At 45.8% G+C, this 16,637-nt stretch overlaps 1 protein-coding gene across 5 annotated transcripts in view; it reads left to right on the top strand.

The window, feature by feature from the left end:
• Nucleotides 1-16,637, top strand: part of kif26ab (kinesin family member 26Ab) — an 82,275-nt gene that overhangs the window by 52,628 nt on the left and 13,010 nt on the right. For 4 of the 5 annotated variants that reach the window (XM_050061704.1, XM_050061705.1, XM_050061706.1 and 1 more), the window contains 3 exons: nt 11,112-11,295; nt 15,265-15,477; nt 16,493-16,586. In XM_050061704.1, coding sequence (XP_049917661.1) covers nt 11,112-11,295; nt 15,265-15,477; nt 16,493-16,586 — 491 coding nt within the window. Of the gene's footprint in view, nt 1-7,756; nt 8,633-11,111; nt 11,296-15,264; nt 15,478-16,492; nt 16,587-16,637 lie in introns of those variants that run through there. The other variant, XM_050061709.1, reaches the window with a different exon arrangement.

Here is a 16,637-nt window from a genome sequence, read left to right as displayed (position 1 = left end):
ATATAGATGAAAGATTAAGAAACACATGTTAGAACTCCCCTCCCCCTGCGTTCTGTCTCTCCGGACGGCCCACTGATTAATCACTCCCAAATGTTCTCAGCAGCCTGCGGGCCTGTTTGTTGTGATAGCCTCTGTGTGGAGAAGTGCAAATAAATAATCGCTAGGTGTCTTATCCTGGCAGCAAGTGATTAATGAAGTAGAGAAGTGGAGCAGAAGTATGCTGGCTTTCTTCCTCTCTGTCTGTCTCTCCTACACTCATCACTCTCTTAAGTTATTCCCCATGCAGATATAGTGGTATGTATTAATCTAAGAGGACATTATATTTGATCAGGGGGGCATTCCATGTTGCTAATAGTCTTCATTTGTCTCTTGTATATCAAATATCCCGTCTCCGCCGGGTGCTGAGCAGGAGGGAAGATGGGCAATGTCAGTCAGGGATGACTTGTGGAGGGTTCTTCTCTGCGTGCCCTGAGTTGAACAGCCTTCCTGAGGTTTTCAAGGCGAGGCGTGGGTGGGATGGCGGGTGAATTGGAGTTCAACATGCGCATTGAGAGTGTGAAGTTATTCCAGTTATTGCAGCCTTGGAGAGAGGAGCATAGCAGAATACCTGGAGCAGTGTCTGAGGAGCCGAGCAAAAATGCACTGGAAGAGATGAAAGCAGCTGTTAATCTTTGTCAGCAGTGCCAGGGGTGGGGAGGCTGCAGTCTGCAGAGAAGGGAAGAACATGTCTTCATTATCATCTGTCACCCATCAGCTGAAAAAGTGAATTTTCTTCTGAGACTTTTTATTTTTTGCTGCCTGAATCAAATTTGACGTAATAACTGAGCATTTCCCCCGCCGAAGCTGCAGTTTTCTGGATGCCCCTTACAAACAAGTCAGGGTCAATTGCTAGAGATTTTCCTTCGAGGACCTTTTGACTCTCATTGCAGGTATCTCCGATTCTTTCCTCCAGGGGCCTTAAATTTGCCCCTTTATCTCATTGACTGACAAATAGATCCTGTAGAGCTAATGCCATGTGCTTTGTTCACCCCTCCATGGCCTTGTGTCCAAGCTAGTTAAGACCATATTAGCAAGATGTGAACCTGAATGCTCGGAACAACAATAAAATGAACTGTAAATAGAATTACAGCCTCTGACTTTCGCGCTTAAATTTCCTTCCTTTTCTTGTCTTAAGCCCTCCTTAAGCTCCTAACTTGGCAAGAGAGCTTTGTGGCCTTTCAGTGTGGGGATTGGGGGGGGCGACTGTGTAGGGTGTCTGGAGACGCAGTGCTTTATAGGCAGAGCATTAAACACAAAATCACCAGATGTCAGTGTAACCACAAGAAGGGTTTGTCACACACTCCTGGAGCGTTACTGCACCAAAAATATTCCTACCGCCATCATTAAGGGTTTAACCTTGGCACAGAGGACCGTGTTTGCGCAGTCCTTTGGGAAGTGAGAATGTGTTGGCTTTTCTTCTTAATCTGATGTCCAAAGACAAAAGATTAATCTGCTTTACATAGTTCCTTTGATATTTCACGTTAAAATCAGAATAAATGCATGAAGAAGTTGCTTTTACCTCTGTGTTGATTCAAGGCAGCGCTTAAATCTACTGTTGCTTACTCTGATGTACTGTAGCGCCCAACCAGGCTTTCGTGAATATTGATGAGTTTTTTCACTTTTTGGCGCCAACTGTTCCATTTATTCTTGGCCGACTGGGGATTCCCATCTTTGGGAATAAAGCAATTCCAAGCTGGCTGTGGCACAGCCCCAACGATCATTTTTCCCTGTTTCTTTCTCAGGCAGAAAATGATTTACCTCCTCATGGACAGCGCCTCACTGGCACAGAGCCAGGCCCACTGATCGAAGGGAGGACTTGGCTGTACACCCTGCTGCTCCTTCTCTTTCTGTCTTTCTTCCTCCTTCCTCTTCCTCTATTTGGAGATTCCTTCTTCTATTCCATCTCAGTGATCTCTAATTTATTATTTTTTCATCGCTTCTGTGCTGCTTTCTTCCCCATTCCCCACTTGCACTCCCTTTCTTTCTTCCCCTGTGTTTCAAATGATCCCCCGTTATTCAAGCTATTCTCCAGAGGATGCACTAATCCCTCGTTTTCCAGCTCAGTCCACAGACCGTTTCAAAAGAGTTCTGAGGAGACCATGACAGAACAGGTTTACAATTTAGGATTTTATTTGCGCAAAGCTGCGTGTTCCTCTCTCGCTCTGACAGAAGAGCTCTTTGAATCTGCATTATGACATGAATATGACAAGTCAGTTGCACAAGGCGACATTTGTGGGGAATATTTTCCTTTTTCTATGACAACACATTCTATTCGCAGATGTTACATGAATGCATTTGGCCTTACCTAATTGGCCAGGGACTGGTTCAGTTAAGATGTGCGTGCAGCCTTGGGCTGTCAGCAGTCAGCACACAAATGATGCCCCATTTGGTATTCTGTGTCCAAGGCCAGACACTGTGCAGGAACAAAAGGCCCGTTGAACACCTTGTTGGAACAAAGAGATTTTCTAAAAGGCCTTGGTCCAACATGTTTGGAATGTGCCAATATCCTGATATTGCACAGCTAACTGGACGTCACATTCATAGCTGTGTGGCTTAGCTGGGATCAGTTTATCTATTTCTGAGGATTTATAGGAAGTGTATAAATCCTAGCCTGGAGGTGTTTGGCCACTTCCTGCAAACTACTGTTGTGTAAACCGACACAGGAGAGTCGGAGCTCTACCCTCAGACTACCATTAAAACAGCCAACCAGGAGGAAATGCACTGGCAGTCAGTCGAAAGCTTCAGAGCTTTGGATTGATAAGATTCAGCTGACAGCCAGATAAGCCTGTTGGTTCACCCTTCCATTTTAATGTATCTTGGGCTGCCGAAGGAGAGAGGAAACACATTTTTCAAAATGACTGGAAAGATCTGGGTTTTTGTTGATGGTAATCTTAAAGATAAAATAACCACGCTGCACGTTGGGGAGATGTCTGTTTCTGTATGTCCAGGTGGGAGATTTTTTTGGCTGCGTCTGTAAAGTAAAATTGCACATTTTTAGCCACAATTTACATTTGTTGAATCACATTCCAGGATTAATTACTATATTCAGGATGTTTAAGCCTCAGACATTTTTTGTTTTGAGTGATTTAGGATAAGCGAGAGGAAGTGAGAAAAATTAATGTTTATACCAGTGGTCCCTTGATTGCAGGGGGACTTTAGAAAGGAGACATGCTCGTTACCAGACTAAACCCCAGCGCCACACAGGAGCCTCAGCTCAGCTTTGTCGTACATTCAACAGTCTGTGCCTCTGTTATTGTCCCCATGTGCCTAATGCTGTGTCTCAGGTAACCGGAATCCGCATATTTCTTTGGTTATTTTAAGAGCCCACCCTATGTGACCCTCTGAGCTTTTAGTGTTGGGGTAATGCATATATTTATACATGAATGTGCATAAATCTGTGGGATGCTGACACTCACAGCAAACCGTCTTCACTGACCCATTTAGTATCAGCCACAATGGTTGACTCTACGAAAAAGGGTTTTATGGCGAGGAAGCATTCGTCTCATACTTAATGATCGGCATCCTGACCTCACTAGTAAATCTTGTCTGGGTGGGCCTTCTTGCTGCCAGGGCTGGTTGGCAGAGTATGACATCATCTGCCCCTGTCTGTGCGCCACATGGATCTGTGTGTGTGTTCGCAGGCTGATGTCATGGTCGCTTAATCACCACTGAAGCTAAGTGGTTGCTGGGTAAGGCTGCAGTTGACCTGGGACTGTGGCCATAGAGGCCAGCACAGAGATGCAGATTTGGTTTAATCCAAATCAAATTTGGCAAATCATGTAAGCAATGTCTGTCTGCACTGTGGAGGCTGAACATTAGTCTGGTGCTCTTGTTTTGACTGAACTGAAGTCTATATTTCTCTGACTGCTCAGGTGGTGGATTTATGTTTCCCCCACACACACCTTTGGGGCACAGGGCTGTTTGATCGTGTCAAGGGCAGCTCATCAATAAGACAGTGTGTACTGATTTTAGCTCTGGGGAGGCTTCCTATTGATTATCTTATGACTCCAAAACAGAGCACCTCACCTGATAGACCAACACACATCCGCCCAATCAATCATAAGCATCTGCTGATATGGCATTTCTGGGCCTGGCATTGTCTCCAGCACACAACAACATCCCAGCAGCTGGCAGCGGAAGTCACTATGATGTCAGAAAGATGTTAGACTCTTATTTTGGACAGAAGTTAAATTTGGGAATCAGGTTGATATTTTAAATGTCTGACGGCATTAGAATTTCTCATTGTTTGGATGTTAACACATTTTGGGTCTTGATCTCCATACCTCACGACTAAATGTTGTTATTCTATGTCAGGATGACATTGGCATGAGACGTTTGGAACACAGTGGATTTTGGTTACTCAACAACTAGGGCTGCCCCCGATTAAGAATTTTCCTAGTCGACCAACAGTTGTCATTTAGGGGCATTAGTCGACTAGTCGCCTGCATGTTTACGATGTTAATTCAATTATCAAATTATATATTCTGGGCGGGGCAACACAATGGTTTGAGTTCAAAGTCTGAGAAAGAATAGTATCAGTAACATTGTTAACACTGTGCTACATTACAGAGAAATACAAAACCGTACTAATGAACCTTAATTAATATAGGCCTATATTTTATCTACAAGTGCACGTCACACACTGAGCGAGCCGCCTGTTAATGACACTGTGGGCTAATGGGCATGTAGCTACTTCCATGTTTCAGATGATACGTCATGTTTGTAGTCGACCAATGAAGATGAGTTTACATATCACCTTGGGTTCGTCCTTCACCTTCTCAAAATGATCCCACACTTTGGATTTCCTGTCTGACATGTTAATAACTAGCCTGTGGAATAACCGCAGGTACCAGCCCTGTAAATTAACATGACTCCTGTCTGACTGCTGAGCATGGCCACTTCCTGTGTCTGTCCTTTCAAATTAAATTCCCACATAGTCCAGTCATATAGGTTTTGTTTTATTTTCACAAGGCGCAGCTCCTAATACAGTTTTACAATTGTTTTGGGGTTTTTTTCTGCAACAAAGCAACCAATGAAATCTTGCCGACTAATGACCTTTCTGCTTGACTAACGTTTGGTCAACTATTAGGGGGCAGCCCTATTAACAACCCAACTTAAAACCAATTAAATATCCGCGTCATTTGGCAGTAGCTCAGTCAGTGGAGACTTGGCTTGGGAACTTGTGGGTTGCTGGTTCAAGTCCCTGTATGGACCAAATATGGAGTGTGGAGTGGCAGCTGGAGAGGTGCCAGTTCATCTTCTGGGCACTGCCGACTTGCCCTTTAGCAAGGCATTGATCCCCCCCAAATAGCTCCAGGGGCGAAGTTCATGGCTGACCCTGCACTACCCTCTTGTTGCATGTAGTATGTGCTGTGTGTGTAGGAGGATTTGTGAAAGGACATATTTCAATTGCCAGTTGCCTGAAAAATTGTGTACCTGATGTAACAACCTAAATGCAAACATGGTTGACAACATGGTTGTCTGGGATGGTTTCACGCACCTATATCCGCTCTAGAAATCTCACAAATGCCTCTACTGCTGAGTCCAGGATAAATTCTGAAAGTCTCCAGCAGCTAGCGAGCCTGACTCATTGTGCTGTAGTCATTATCATTGCATGGTGTTGAGGCTGGCTGCAGCCCAGTATTCCCATCTCCATTCATGAAGTGCTATGCCGACCTGCTAATCAGCAGCAGTGTGAGGCAAACTAGCTATAGGGGGGGTAAAGCAGTCTGATATCAGACCCACTGATCTGATCCCTGCATGAATGGCCAGAGCAGCCTTATCTTGTCTGCAGAGGGAAAAAAGGGAGAATCACAAAAAGGAAATGTCAAGGATAGTAAACGTGGCAAACATGGTAATTAGCCACAAAAAGGGAGCTACCTAAAGAGGTGTATAGCTTGGGAACAGAGACAAATGTGCACAAACAAGCTAATGGATGCGCTAGCTAATGATTCTCTGGGGCAGAGGAATTTCTCTTGTTAATTTGACAAAGCTTGAAAGCAGGGCTGGAGCGATTATTGACAGCAGGCCAAAGTGAAGCTTTGAAAACAGCGGGCAGTCACAGCTTCCCTGCTCTCTCTGTTCTCCAGTCATTGACCTCCTCTCCTCCTCACTCACTGTCGCTCTCTTTATAGGTAAGGACGAAATCTAGATGTCCTTTCCCGAACAAAGGCACCAGGAGACCTTTTATTCCAAACGATCCTTGATTTTACATCTGTCTTGCTTTGGTTCATTTATATATATTACAATCATTATCTGTCCCTGAGGTCTGTTCATAAGGAGACAGTGATGGAGCAGAGAGGCTATCAGGACTCTTCCAACTGTGGCTGTTCCATAATATTACGTCATTTTGATATGTAACACTTGAAATCTAAGGGTAGCAGCAGTGAGAGAATAATGACTGGTTGTACTGTCAGGGTGACCACATTAGTATTGTCTCCTACTCATTGACTGTTGCCAGTCATGATTAAAATGGATTCAGTGTAAAAGTAGCAAGTGGCAAAGCTTCAGGAGATGATTCTTGGTCTTTAAAACCAAGCCCACCTCAGGCAAATTAATTCGGACACACCACCGAAAAGCAGAGGTAAGCGTGCTGTGGCAAGGAGGAAGATAAAGGTTACGTGATATATCAAACAGCTTCATTACTACAGTGTACTGTGCTCTCCAAATAGGTATGCAGCGGTGGGTTTTCTGCTCTTTTTTGCCTCCAAAATTTAATCCGGCAGAGTTCATATAAGGGGCACTGTGTCAGAGGGAGAGAGGCAGGGAGAGCTCGGTGTGGGTTTGTGTTGAATGTACTTTCATCTGGCAAGTCTCACACCCACTCTGTCTGCCGATATGTTGTAGTAGGCACTCTGCAGCCAAAGCAGCAGCCTTTCAAACAAGGCTGGCTGGTCGGGGGCTGAGAGGGCTTACTGGTAAATTGGCAGCCCAGGGAATACAGGGTACTCTCACCCCGGCGCTCGCCCACTCACGCGCTTTCATTCCCCTTTTTACCCTTGACCATTGACTGGCTGCACTGTTTCTCCCTGGCCGGCATAAATCTGCCTTTCTAAGATGTCATCTGTTCATTGTTTGTCCTCCTCTCTCTCTCACTCTCCCTCACTCTCACTCTTTTTTTTTAATCTCTCTCAGCTTTCCGATTGAGTCAGAGCATTGCTCATTCAGCCAATCCATCTTTCTACTCTTAAGTATATCCTTCCTTATCTGTGTGTCACTCCTTATGATTAATAACACTCTCATTCATCTGGCTAATTACATCCTTCAACAAAGGCAAAACAAAACACAAATGTGCACGAGTGCACACTCACTAGCCGCACAAACACACACACCCTCGTGCTCATGCATGCATGCACTGTAGGCATACTAACCAAATCTGTTTGAAGTGTGGGACCCTAAAAGAAGAGAAGGCTCCTGTATGCATTAAGTATTCATGTGACGTGTGGTGGGGGGCATACATGTGTGTGTGTGCTGGGGTTTGTGTGAGACAGTGTATGTGTGTGTGTGTGTGTGTGTGTGTGTGTGTGTGTGTATGGGTTGAGAGAGAAAGAGAATACTCGCAAATTGCGCCGCGAGCAGCCAGCAATCGAGCGCTGACACCTCGTCTGGCAGTCGGAGGGAAAAGGGGCTGGGCCAAGGAAAGAAAGAGAGAGAGTGAGGGAGAGGAGGGCGGCAGGGAGAGAGGAGGGAGTGTGTGTGTGTGTGTGAGAGAGAGAGAAAGAGGGAGAGAGTGAGGGAGAGACACGGCAGGACAGCTGCCAGCATTTCTCCGATAGCAGGAGAAGGACCGAGAGGCGGAACAGGAGTAGGAATTCTCCTCATTCTCAGCCACCCGAGGAAATCTTCCAGCCCAGCCAAGCGTGCTGATTCTCTGCCCCTCCTCCTGCCTGTAAGCAGCAGAGACTCTGGGAAGGACCTGGGCATCAGGACCTGCAGCCACTCACAGCAGACACACCACAGTGGATTTACTAAATGAGAGACAACCGTGCAGCCTGTGGGATGAATGCAGAATTGGATGTGAAAGAAGGAGTGGAAAACTGAGTTGGAGAGCAAGCTGTTGCTGTGTTTTTGCATCTCTGAACTGACGCTGAACTTTTTTTTCTCTGGAGAAGAAGCATGGAAAGAGTTGCTTTGGTGGCGTCTGAACAGAGAAGGTGCTCCTTCTCATCCTGACCTCCTCCTCACCTCCTCCTACGAAGCTCTCTGGACTACCTGCACCCCTCACTGTGAACCTCCTGCGGGGTACTCATCCTGTCTGCCCACCTCCACCCTGCCCCACCTGGCGCTTGTTCCATTTAGTAGCTATGACGCCCACGCCTCCTCCTCCTGGTTCTCCCTCCGCCTCCCCAGCTTCTTACAAACCTCTGTGAAATCAAGTGGAACCTCGATGATTGCGATCGGAGCAAAGAGGACCCCCGTGCCCCCAACTAGTGAGCAGCCCCGCCTCGCTCTGTTCCCGGCGACTGTGCCGGCGTATCGAATGTGCAAGTAATGGAGAACAGTGACAAAACAGACATGGACTGCAAAGTTGAACTTAATCAGTTGTCTGTTTTTTGACTATAAGCATAAACCAGATAATGGATTGGAAAGAGCTGTAAGTACACCATTGCAGCGTTTTCTTTACTGGTGCATGTTGAAACAGACCTGTGGTTCAGTTTGCGTAACACTCACCAAAGCATATGCAGTGTGTGGATATTTAGTACAAACTTAAAAATGACTGATATCAGAGTTTCTCCTGTGAGCGTTTAGACCAATTTGTGCAGGGAAACAGTTTCATTAACATGGAGATTGGGAGTGAACAGGTGGACAAGCTGTTGTGGGCAAAGAAATCTGAGCTTCTCCTCACCGCCTGTTTTCCATTGACTGATCATATAGTTGGGCAAGGCAGCGAGAGGGAGGAAGAAGGAGGGTGGGAGAGATAGAGAGAGAAAGTGACAAGCAATTAATTTCCTTGTGTCTGTGTGGCTGTGGTGGAAAAAAAAACAGCAGTATCATCCTTTTTTCTCACCTTCCATTGAAGAACACACGTGCACTGGCCATCATTGTGTAGCATGAATTAAACCTCAAGGTTACGAGCTCAGCTTTAGGTTGTGAGTGCTCCTCGCTGGTCAAGACAATTATAAATCAGTGTGCTAGCTTTTTTTTCCTCCATGGTGACTCCTGATGCTTGATTTATCTCTTTGCTGAAAGAGGAAAGAGACAGAATGAGGTGAGAGAAAGCGACAGAGGGACAGGGTACATTTATCTTGAATGAATGTGCTGCGGATACCTCTCATAAATGCGCATACACACTCACCAGCCTGCACACGCACTCACACATACACGCATGTGGTCGCACACAGCCACGTGTTCTCTGGTGTAGTTTCCCCTTTCTTTCTCTCCATCTCACATTCATCTATTCCATCTCATTTTTTTTCAGTCACACGATCCGTCTCACATGCTATCACACATAGGCAGCTCCCTGGGGAGAGCCCTTCTCCTGTAGCCTTCTTGGATGCAATAATTATTCCATCAGCCGGCAGTGTGTTCCCTGATTGTGCTCTTGGGCTGTCGCTGCAGGGGGCGTACAGTGTAGAGGGGAGTGTTGAGGAGAAGAGGGGGGCCGGTTGTCACTCCGGGACGCAGGGAGAGGGAATGGGGGGTGGGTGTGTTGTGTTTTTGGCAGCAGCCCACCCAGTCCTGTCCGGAGGAGCCCAGAGCAGGACTAATGAGCTAAGGCTGGCCTATTAGGAAACTGCTGCACGCCAGGACACACTTGGCTCTGCCCTTTTTTGCTCTTTCACATGCTCTGCTTCTTTTACTTCTCCTAAAACCCCTTGCTCTGCAGATTTCTCATCTTTAATCTCCAAATTTTCTTTCATTCCCCGTGCCACTCTTTCCCTCCGTGTTGACAAGCGCCTCTTTGTCTTCCCTGCATTGCTCTGAAATCCGACTGCTTGAGAGAAAACCGTTTGAGTGCATTTGAATTTCCTCTGAGTATTACTTTCCTCCCTGACCTTGAATTTCCAGCTGAGGGGATGGTTGTTAGCTGATCCAGGGGCGATGCCATACCTGGAACCACTCAAAGTCTGGCCAGATTCCCTGCAGGCCTTGCAGAGATATTGGTGCTGTCCTTTGAGTTGCAGAAGTTTAGACAGAAAGGAGCACATGTGCCCGACTCAGTTGGCCCTGTGACCAATCCATGTCTCCTCAGTGCTGACTCCAGGAGACAAGAGGCCAGGATGACAGTGGATTTTAATTAGAGGCCTGTCAAAAAGCTGGATTCAGTTACAGCAGAGGGTTCTGTTAGATGCCAGCGCAGCAGAACTGCTCGGGCAGACATTTGTCAAATAAGGCAGAGGAGAGAGATTACCTGTGCCTCTCAACTGCTGGTATTGGCCAGCCAGTCTAATACAAATGATCAAAACCCCCAACAAACAGTACACGCTCCAGCTTTGACTTAAATAATGGGTGAACATACTCTGTCATAAATGCTAAGCTTTAGTAATAGCGATATGCATGGCTGTATCCCAGAGGGCAGTGTTTCAGCAGTCCTCGCCTGTCATGTCCATGACAATTGTTTTGTTTTTGATCAAGATAAATGCATGCGTTTATTGTGCCTTCCTGCTGTGACAGCCTATATTTGGTCCCTGACAGGCGAAGAGCCTCGCGTGGTAATCACTTATCTTATGGATTTGCGGTTTCTGCCTCAAAAAAATCAAGGTGTAAGAGCACTCTACATGCCCTGGTTGAAGTGGAGGGTTGAAGAATTATGTTTCTTGGTAGGGGAGTTTGAGGTGGGAGTTGGAAGAAAAGCAGTTGTAGAGTGTGGAATGGTCGGGAGTGGTAGCACTGTGTAGCTCTCCTGCTGACTATGTTTTCTTTAGGGGAAGTAAAAGGAGCTTGTTGACCTTTATGTTTTAGTTTCAGCCCTGGATATCGAAAGGCTTTGCAGCACACCCTTAAAAGCTCTTGGATGGGTCCCACGCTGGGAGAAAACATCACCTGAGCAAAAATAAAACTGCTTATGTATGAACTTTATGGAAGGGGTTTTTTCCTAAGTTTGGCTTCAACCCCTTTTTCTCTCTTTACAGGGCAGCTCAGAAGCTGAACCTGTCCTCCAAGCGGAAGAAGCACCAGCCCTCACTGCTCCACCCACAGGAGCCCTCCATTTACCCCACCAACTTCAGTGGCATCCTGCAGGTCTCGCCGCCCCCTGCTCCGCCATGCCTGCTACGAGCCGTGTCCAAAGTGAAAGAAAACCCAGGGATGGGAAAGGTGAGAGTAGATGTACATCAGTATACTCAAAGCTGATTGTGTGATTTTAATGCTTTTAAACAGGCTCTGCCCCCATCACCCACATAGACAACCACACACACAAACATACAGTATATACACACAGACCCCTATTTGAAGGGGGGAATGCAGGGTGGTGACGCACTGGTCCACAGGCAGCATGCCGTCTTGTCCAGTCCACGCAGATGAGATAAGCCTCCTGGAATGTCATGAATTCATGCAGTTTGTGAGACCAGCATTCCTCTGTCTGAACACAGAATGGCAGCGAAAACTATAATCCACAAATCTGCAGTCACGTTTCACAGCAGGATTTCTAATTCCATTTTAGGTGCAGTGTGCGATGATGAAAGTCAGGCTGGCAGCAATAGGATGGTCATTAAACAAAGCTGTACAAACACGTCGCTCTTCCTTTGTGGTTTATTGGGTATTGTTTGACTGAGCTGGCGTCCTGTATTTCTAAAGCAGAAGAAGTCCCCTAACAAGATTAGATCCCACCTGGATAGGAAGTGCTCGCTTCTGTTGCCAGGTATCCAGACGGTTGAGATTTTGCCACATATTGTAAATCTCTCATTGACACACGGACTTCATAAAAAAAAACTGTGTTATTAACAAGCCTCCTCAAGCCCACACCTGAGCTATACTGTACATCTGTGCAGCTAAATAGGCTGGATTTAAAGGGGAAATCAAGATTTATGACACTGTTCCAAACCTATCAGGCCAGACTTTTAGGTTTTCTTATTTAAAGCAAATACATCAATGTGCTTACCTTGATTCTTTGTCCCTGTCTCTTTCACTTGTGGAGTCCTAGTTGCAATAACATTTCCAGTAGCCTACCCGGGATTGATTTTGCCTGCGTCTGTTTTCTATTCAACCTGAGACTTTGGTGAATGTCTCGTTTCCATCAACCGTATGTGGGTCACTTCCACTTTTCCACTTTTGACCTAGACACAGTTCTTTCAGGCATAGACAGTTGAGTGGATGGAGAAATGCCAAGCCTCACTAATGGATTTTGTGGGGGATCAAGGGACAGGGAAACAGGACCATTAGCACAGAGTCCGAGGTGTGAAAATACTGTAGCCAATCCTCCGTGGCCTCCAGTATCTGATCTCTGCCAACATAAATAAAACTGAGACATTAGCTCGCCTACTAGCCTCTGTCTGGTAGACAGAGACTCAGCAGTCATATGTAGAAGCCCAGTTTAAATGTCATAGCAAATGTAATTTACCCAACATATGCACTCGTCAGTCACGATAACAGCCCCCTGCGGAGCACAAAGAGAGTTTGCACTTGGCCTGCAGAATGCAAGATGAATTCACTCACTGAAAGAAAGGGGTGACGTTGTTTGTTTCAGAGTGCTGGAGCCTGGGTTTACAGCAATATTTATACATTAGTCGTGGGAAGAATGGGCCTTTTGTGTAGGCGTGAAGACGGTGGAGTCCCATGCTGAGTGAAACAGTCCTCTGTCAAAAAGGGAAGGGAGTTTGCTATATTTTAAGGCTTTTATTTCAATGCCTGAGAGGCATCATAGGAACTTTTTCAAGAAGCTTTGAAATGGCTCAGGATTGAGTTCCCTATCACATGTAGGATATAGAGACTGTTCTGTTGATATAATGCTATAGGCGTAACACTAAACACTCAGGGAGCTGGCAGGGACTCAAAAGACTGCTATACATATCCCAAGAGCCGTTTATATCTCCTGTCAGTCATGGATAGATTTCTGCACTGCCTTTGGAGATATACGTAGAGGTGTATTTCTGACCAACAGATTGCAAGGCAATAAAGAGCTGTCAGAATTACAATAGAAGGTGGTTGTAAAAGAGGGTGTCATATAGCCTGACATGCACAAGCATGACCACACCCACACAAACCACATGCAGTACATCTGTACAGCACGGTAGAGGCAAGATAATGGTGAATTTTTTTCGTGCTTGCTTTCGAAGAGCTACCACTAGGACCGTAGTACTTGAGTCTGGTCCGTATTTTTTGGAAGTCTTGCACATGTCTTGATCTCATGCCTAGTTGGACTCTGAATAGTTTTGAGTCCCTTTCTCACTGGACTAAAAAAACCCCACTAACACCCACTAACACGAGGCATTTGGTCCTGGAACAAATGACTCTTCAGTAGTTACTGGTATTTATTGGCTCTGGCTCTGATCGGCTTCGACTGGCAGTGATGGAAATACAACACCCAGGTAGACCCTTTTGCAAGTGCCATGCAAAGACCAGCTGCCACAAAATACTGGGGGTTTTTTTCAATCTAAGCAGCGCTTGAGCATCGTCCAAAATTTAGTCAGCACTGAGTTAGGAAGAGAGACTGAATAAGTAAGTGATGCAAAAAAGAAGTAACCACCGTAATATTTTCACAGGCCTCCATGCTGCTTTCTAATGTTTGCTAACCTGTTTTCTGGATTGTTGGTGACGTCGAACTTGACATACTCATCGAGTGATGGCAATGGAAAAGCAGTCTACCATCTATTTTTTAACAGGTTTCCCCATATTTAAAAAAAAAAACTTGCACTCGCACGCTAATTTTGGTGGGAAAGGGTGTTGGGCTCAGACTCAGCTACTGAGAACTAGTCAGCTTGTTCTTCGGGATCAGCTGTTCAGAATGTTGCCTGATTCTACCAAGACGATTTGTGCAAATGGCTACCCCTCCTCCCGCCTCTTCTTTCTGGCATTGCGCCAATTTCGCAAGCAACGCTAGCTCTGAGCTCAGCACTTCCTGCTAGAGACTGCTAACAGTAACACCACTTACTGCCAGCCACTAGCTAGTTTCCACAGCTAATGTTAGATGGCCAAATGTCCATAAATTCCACCATAATTAAATTTGGTTTCACTAGCCACAAAGAATTTGTGAGCGGTTCGTTAAAAAAGGAAACACAAAGTCAAATGTAAAGTTAAGATCAGTTTTGTATATAGACGGATTATTTCTATCAATCCTAACTTCTTAATCACTATATTAGCAATGAAAAAATACACTATTGCCTGTTATAGTATTGAACTGGACTTATTTTTCTCTGGACTCGGTCTTGACTTGGTCTCTACGGCCTTTGGACTTGATCTTGACTCTGACTTGCTGGACTCCATCAAGTTGGTCTTGACTACAGTCCTGGGTGCCACTATTTATAACAGGCAGACTCCTGTAACCACGGCAATAACATTAGACATGAATGGGCTTGTCAGAGCAGTGGTGAATCAACACCCTATGATATAAGTCACCATCTTATTTAGCGTGCAGTGCGGGCATGAAAAGCTGTACCATGACCTGTGGAATGCGTTAAGACTGTAAGCTCACTTTATGAATATCAAGCTTCAGAGTGCAACAGGGTGGGTTTCAGGCTTCTTAATGTGGAGCTGCCATTTTCCAGGCATCATAGGGGAGGAGGGAGGGGAGAAGGAGGAAGAGTGAGTAGGCTGGATAGGAGGGGGGCCATATGCTTCTGCACTCCCATGCTGGTGAGCTGCTCCTGGTCCAGAAAAACAACCCTGCTAGAGGGATAATCCCCCAGCGTGGCGCTTCACACACATTAATTTCCACCATTTTCTGCTGTGACTTTCAATACGCACCTTGCTGCCTTTCACTGACACCATTAGGCAATGTGTTGACCCATCAGGCTCACCAGTCAATGTGAGATTGAGTGTTTCCATGGCAACCGTCGATGTCCATCACCTCTGACATAGTGGATGTGATGTTAATGCACAACGCTGAGCCATGCTCTCAGTTTGAATACCTATAACCTATGTTCAGAGAGCCTACCAAACATTTCTTTCCTCTGCCAGTGAACTGTAAGTGAAAGATGTTAAGCTTGGTCTGTATTTTTTCCTTCTCTGTGCTGAACCTGAAAAATGCATTCTTACATCTCTCTGCTGAGTCCGTCTGCACATTTTTTATGAGTTATGCTTTCTCACTTTTTAATCCACCTTTTTTTTCTGTCTCACTCTGTGATTTAGGTGAAAGTGATGATGCGTATCTGTCCGTCTCTGGAGACTGCAGACTCCTCAGAGTCTCAGTCTTTCTTGAAAGTGGACAGCAGGAAGAAGCAGCTGACCCTCTACGATCCCGCATCCAGCCCACACTCCAGTTCAGGACACAGGAGATCTGCCACCGTGGCCGTCCCAAAGATATTCGCCTTCGATGCTGTTTTTACCCAGGATGCCTCACAAGTAAGGGACAGCAGGAGATATGTACTGTGTGTGTGTTCCTGCATGTGTGTGTTTTTTTAAGATGTCGAGTGGGAATTCAGCCTCTCAAGGGCAAAGGGATGTCTTCATGCTGGCAGGGTGTGGCCAGGGGCTTAGAGGAAAAATGCCTGTCTTGGGTCAGAGGGCATTCTTACCAGTGTGGGCCTAACAGCTGGGCCTTTTAAGCCCTCTGGGGAATGATTTGAATCCACTGCGGTTATATCTAACCTCTCCTTTCATAGAACAGCTATATCTAACCTCGGCACTCTGCAGCCCAGAGCAGGCATACCCACCGAGATCAAAAGACAAAGGTCAGATACATGTTTACGATATACTAACTTGGGAGGAGACCTGTTTTGCTCTCTCCACAGCTTAAATCTTAGAGAGAGATAGAGACAGAAATCTGAGGTCAAGTATTTGATGCATTTCCCCTGGTGCAGTAAACTGTAAATAGCTAAGAGAGCAGATGAGAGAGTATTGTGTCTCCACAGTGATGAGAGCCTTAGTTTTTCTATCAGACCACCTACTTGGACCAAGTATTTTCCTAAGTAAGCTGCTGATAACTAAAGCCTAAATGTTGCTGCTGCAGAGCCGAGGCCAAGCTGCTAGATTGTGCCGCTGGGACAGCACTGCTGGTGGCTAACAGTAACAGCAAGCTGTTCTGCTGTTAGAGGCCTTGTTTGCAGTGTGATGTATGGGGAAAGAGCCTCTGTTGCAGAAGCCTTGCCCCAGAGGACCCATGTTGAAACAGATTGCAAAAATGAGCCACACGTTGCAGCACACACAAACACACATAAACGCACATACTCCTGAGTGATGAAAAATACCGACGCCATTAATGCGATTTGGGTGCAACCGATGCCAAATAACTGTTTAGTTTTATAGGATATCGTTTTGGATTCATTGTTCTCAGTATGCCTGTTTGATGGTATTTCTTGGATGTGGCTGAATTGTAAATTGACTGTGAGGGTCTCTGTGTGATTTTTCTTTTACACAGGCTGAGGTGTGCTCAGGGACAGTAGCTGAGGTCATCCAGTCTGTGGTGAACGGTGCAGACGGCTGCATCTTCTGCTTTGGCCAAGTCAAGCTCGGTAAGCTCCTCCACTGGCAAGAGATTAGACGAGAGCCTTTGTTAGCTAAAG

The sequence above is a fragment of the Epinephelus moara genome, chromosome 14 (assembly GCF_006386435.1).
Source record: "Epinephelus moara isolate mb chromosome 14, YSFRI_EMoa_1.0, whole genome shotgun sequence".
Lineage (NCBI taxonomy): Eukaryota > Metazoa > Chordata > Actinopteri > Perciformes > Serranidae > Epinephelus > Epinephelus moara.
This window is presented reverse-complemented; position numbering and strand designations above follow the sequence as displayed.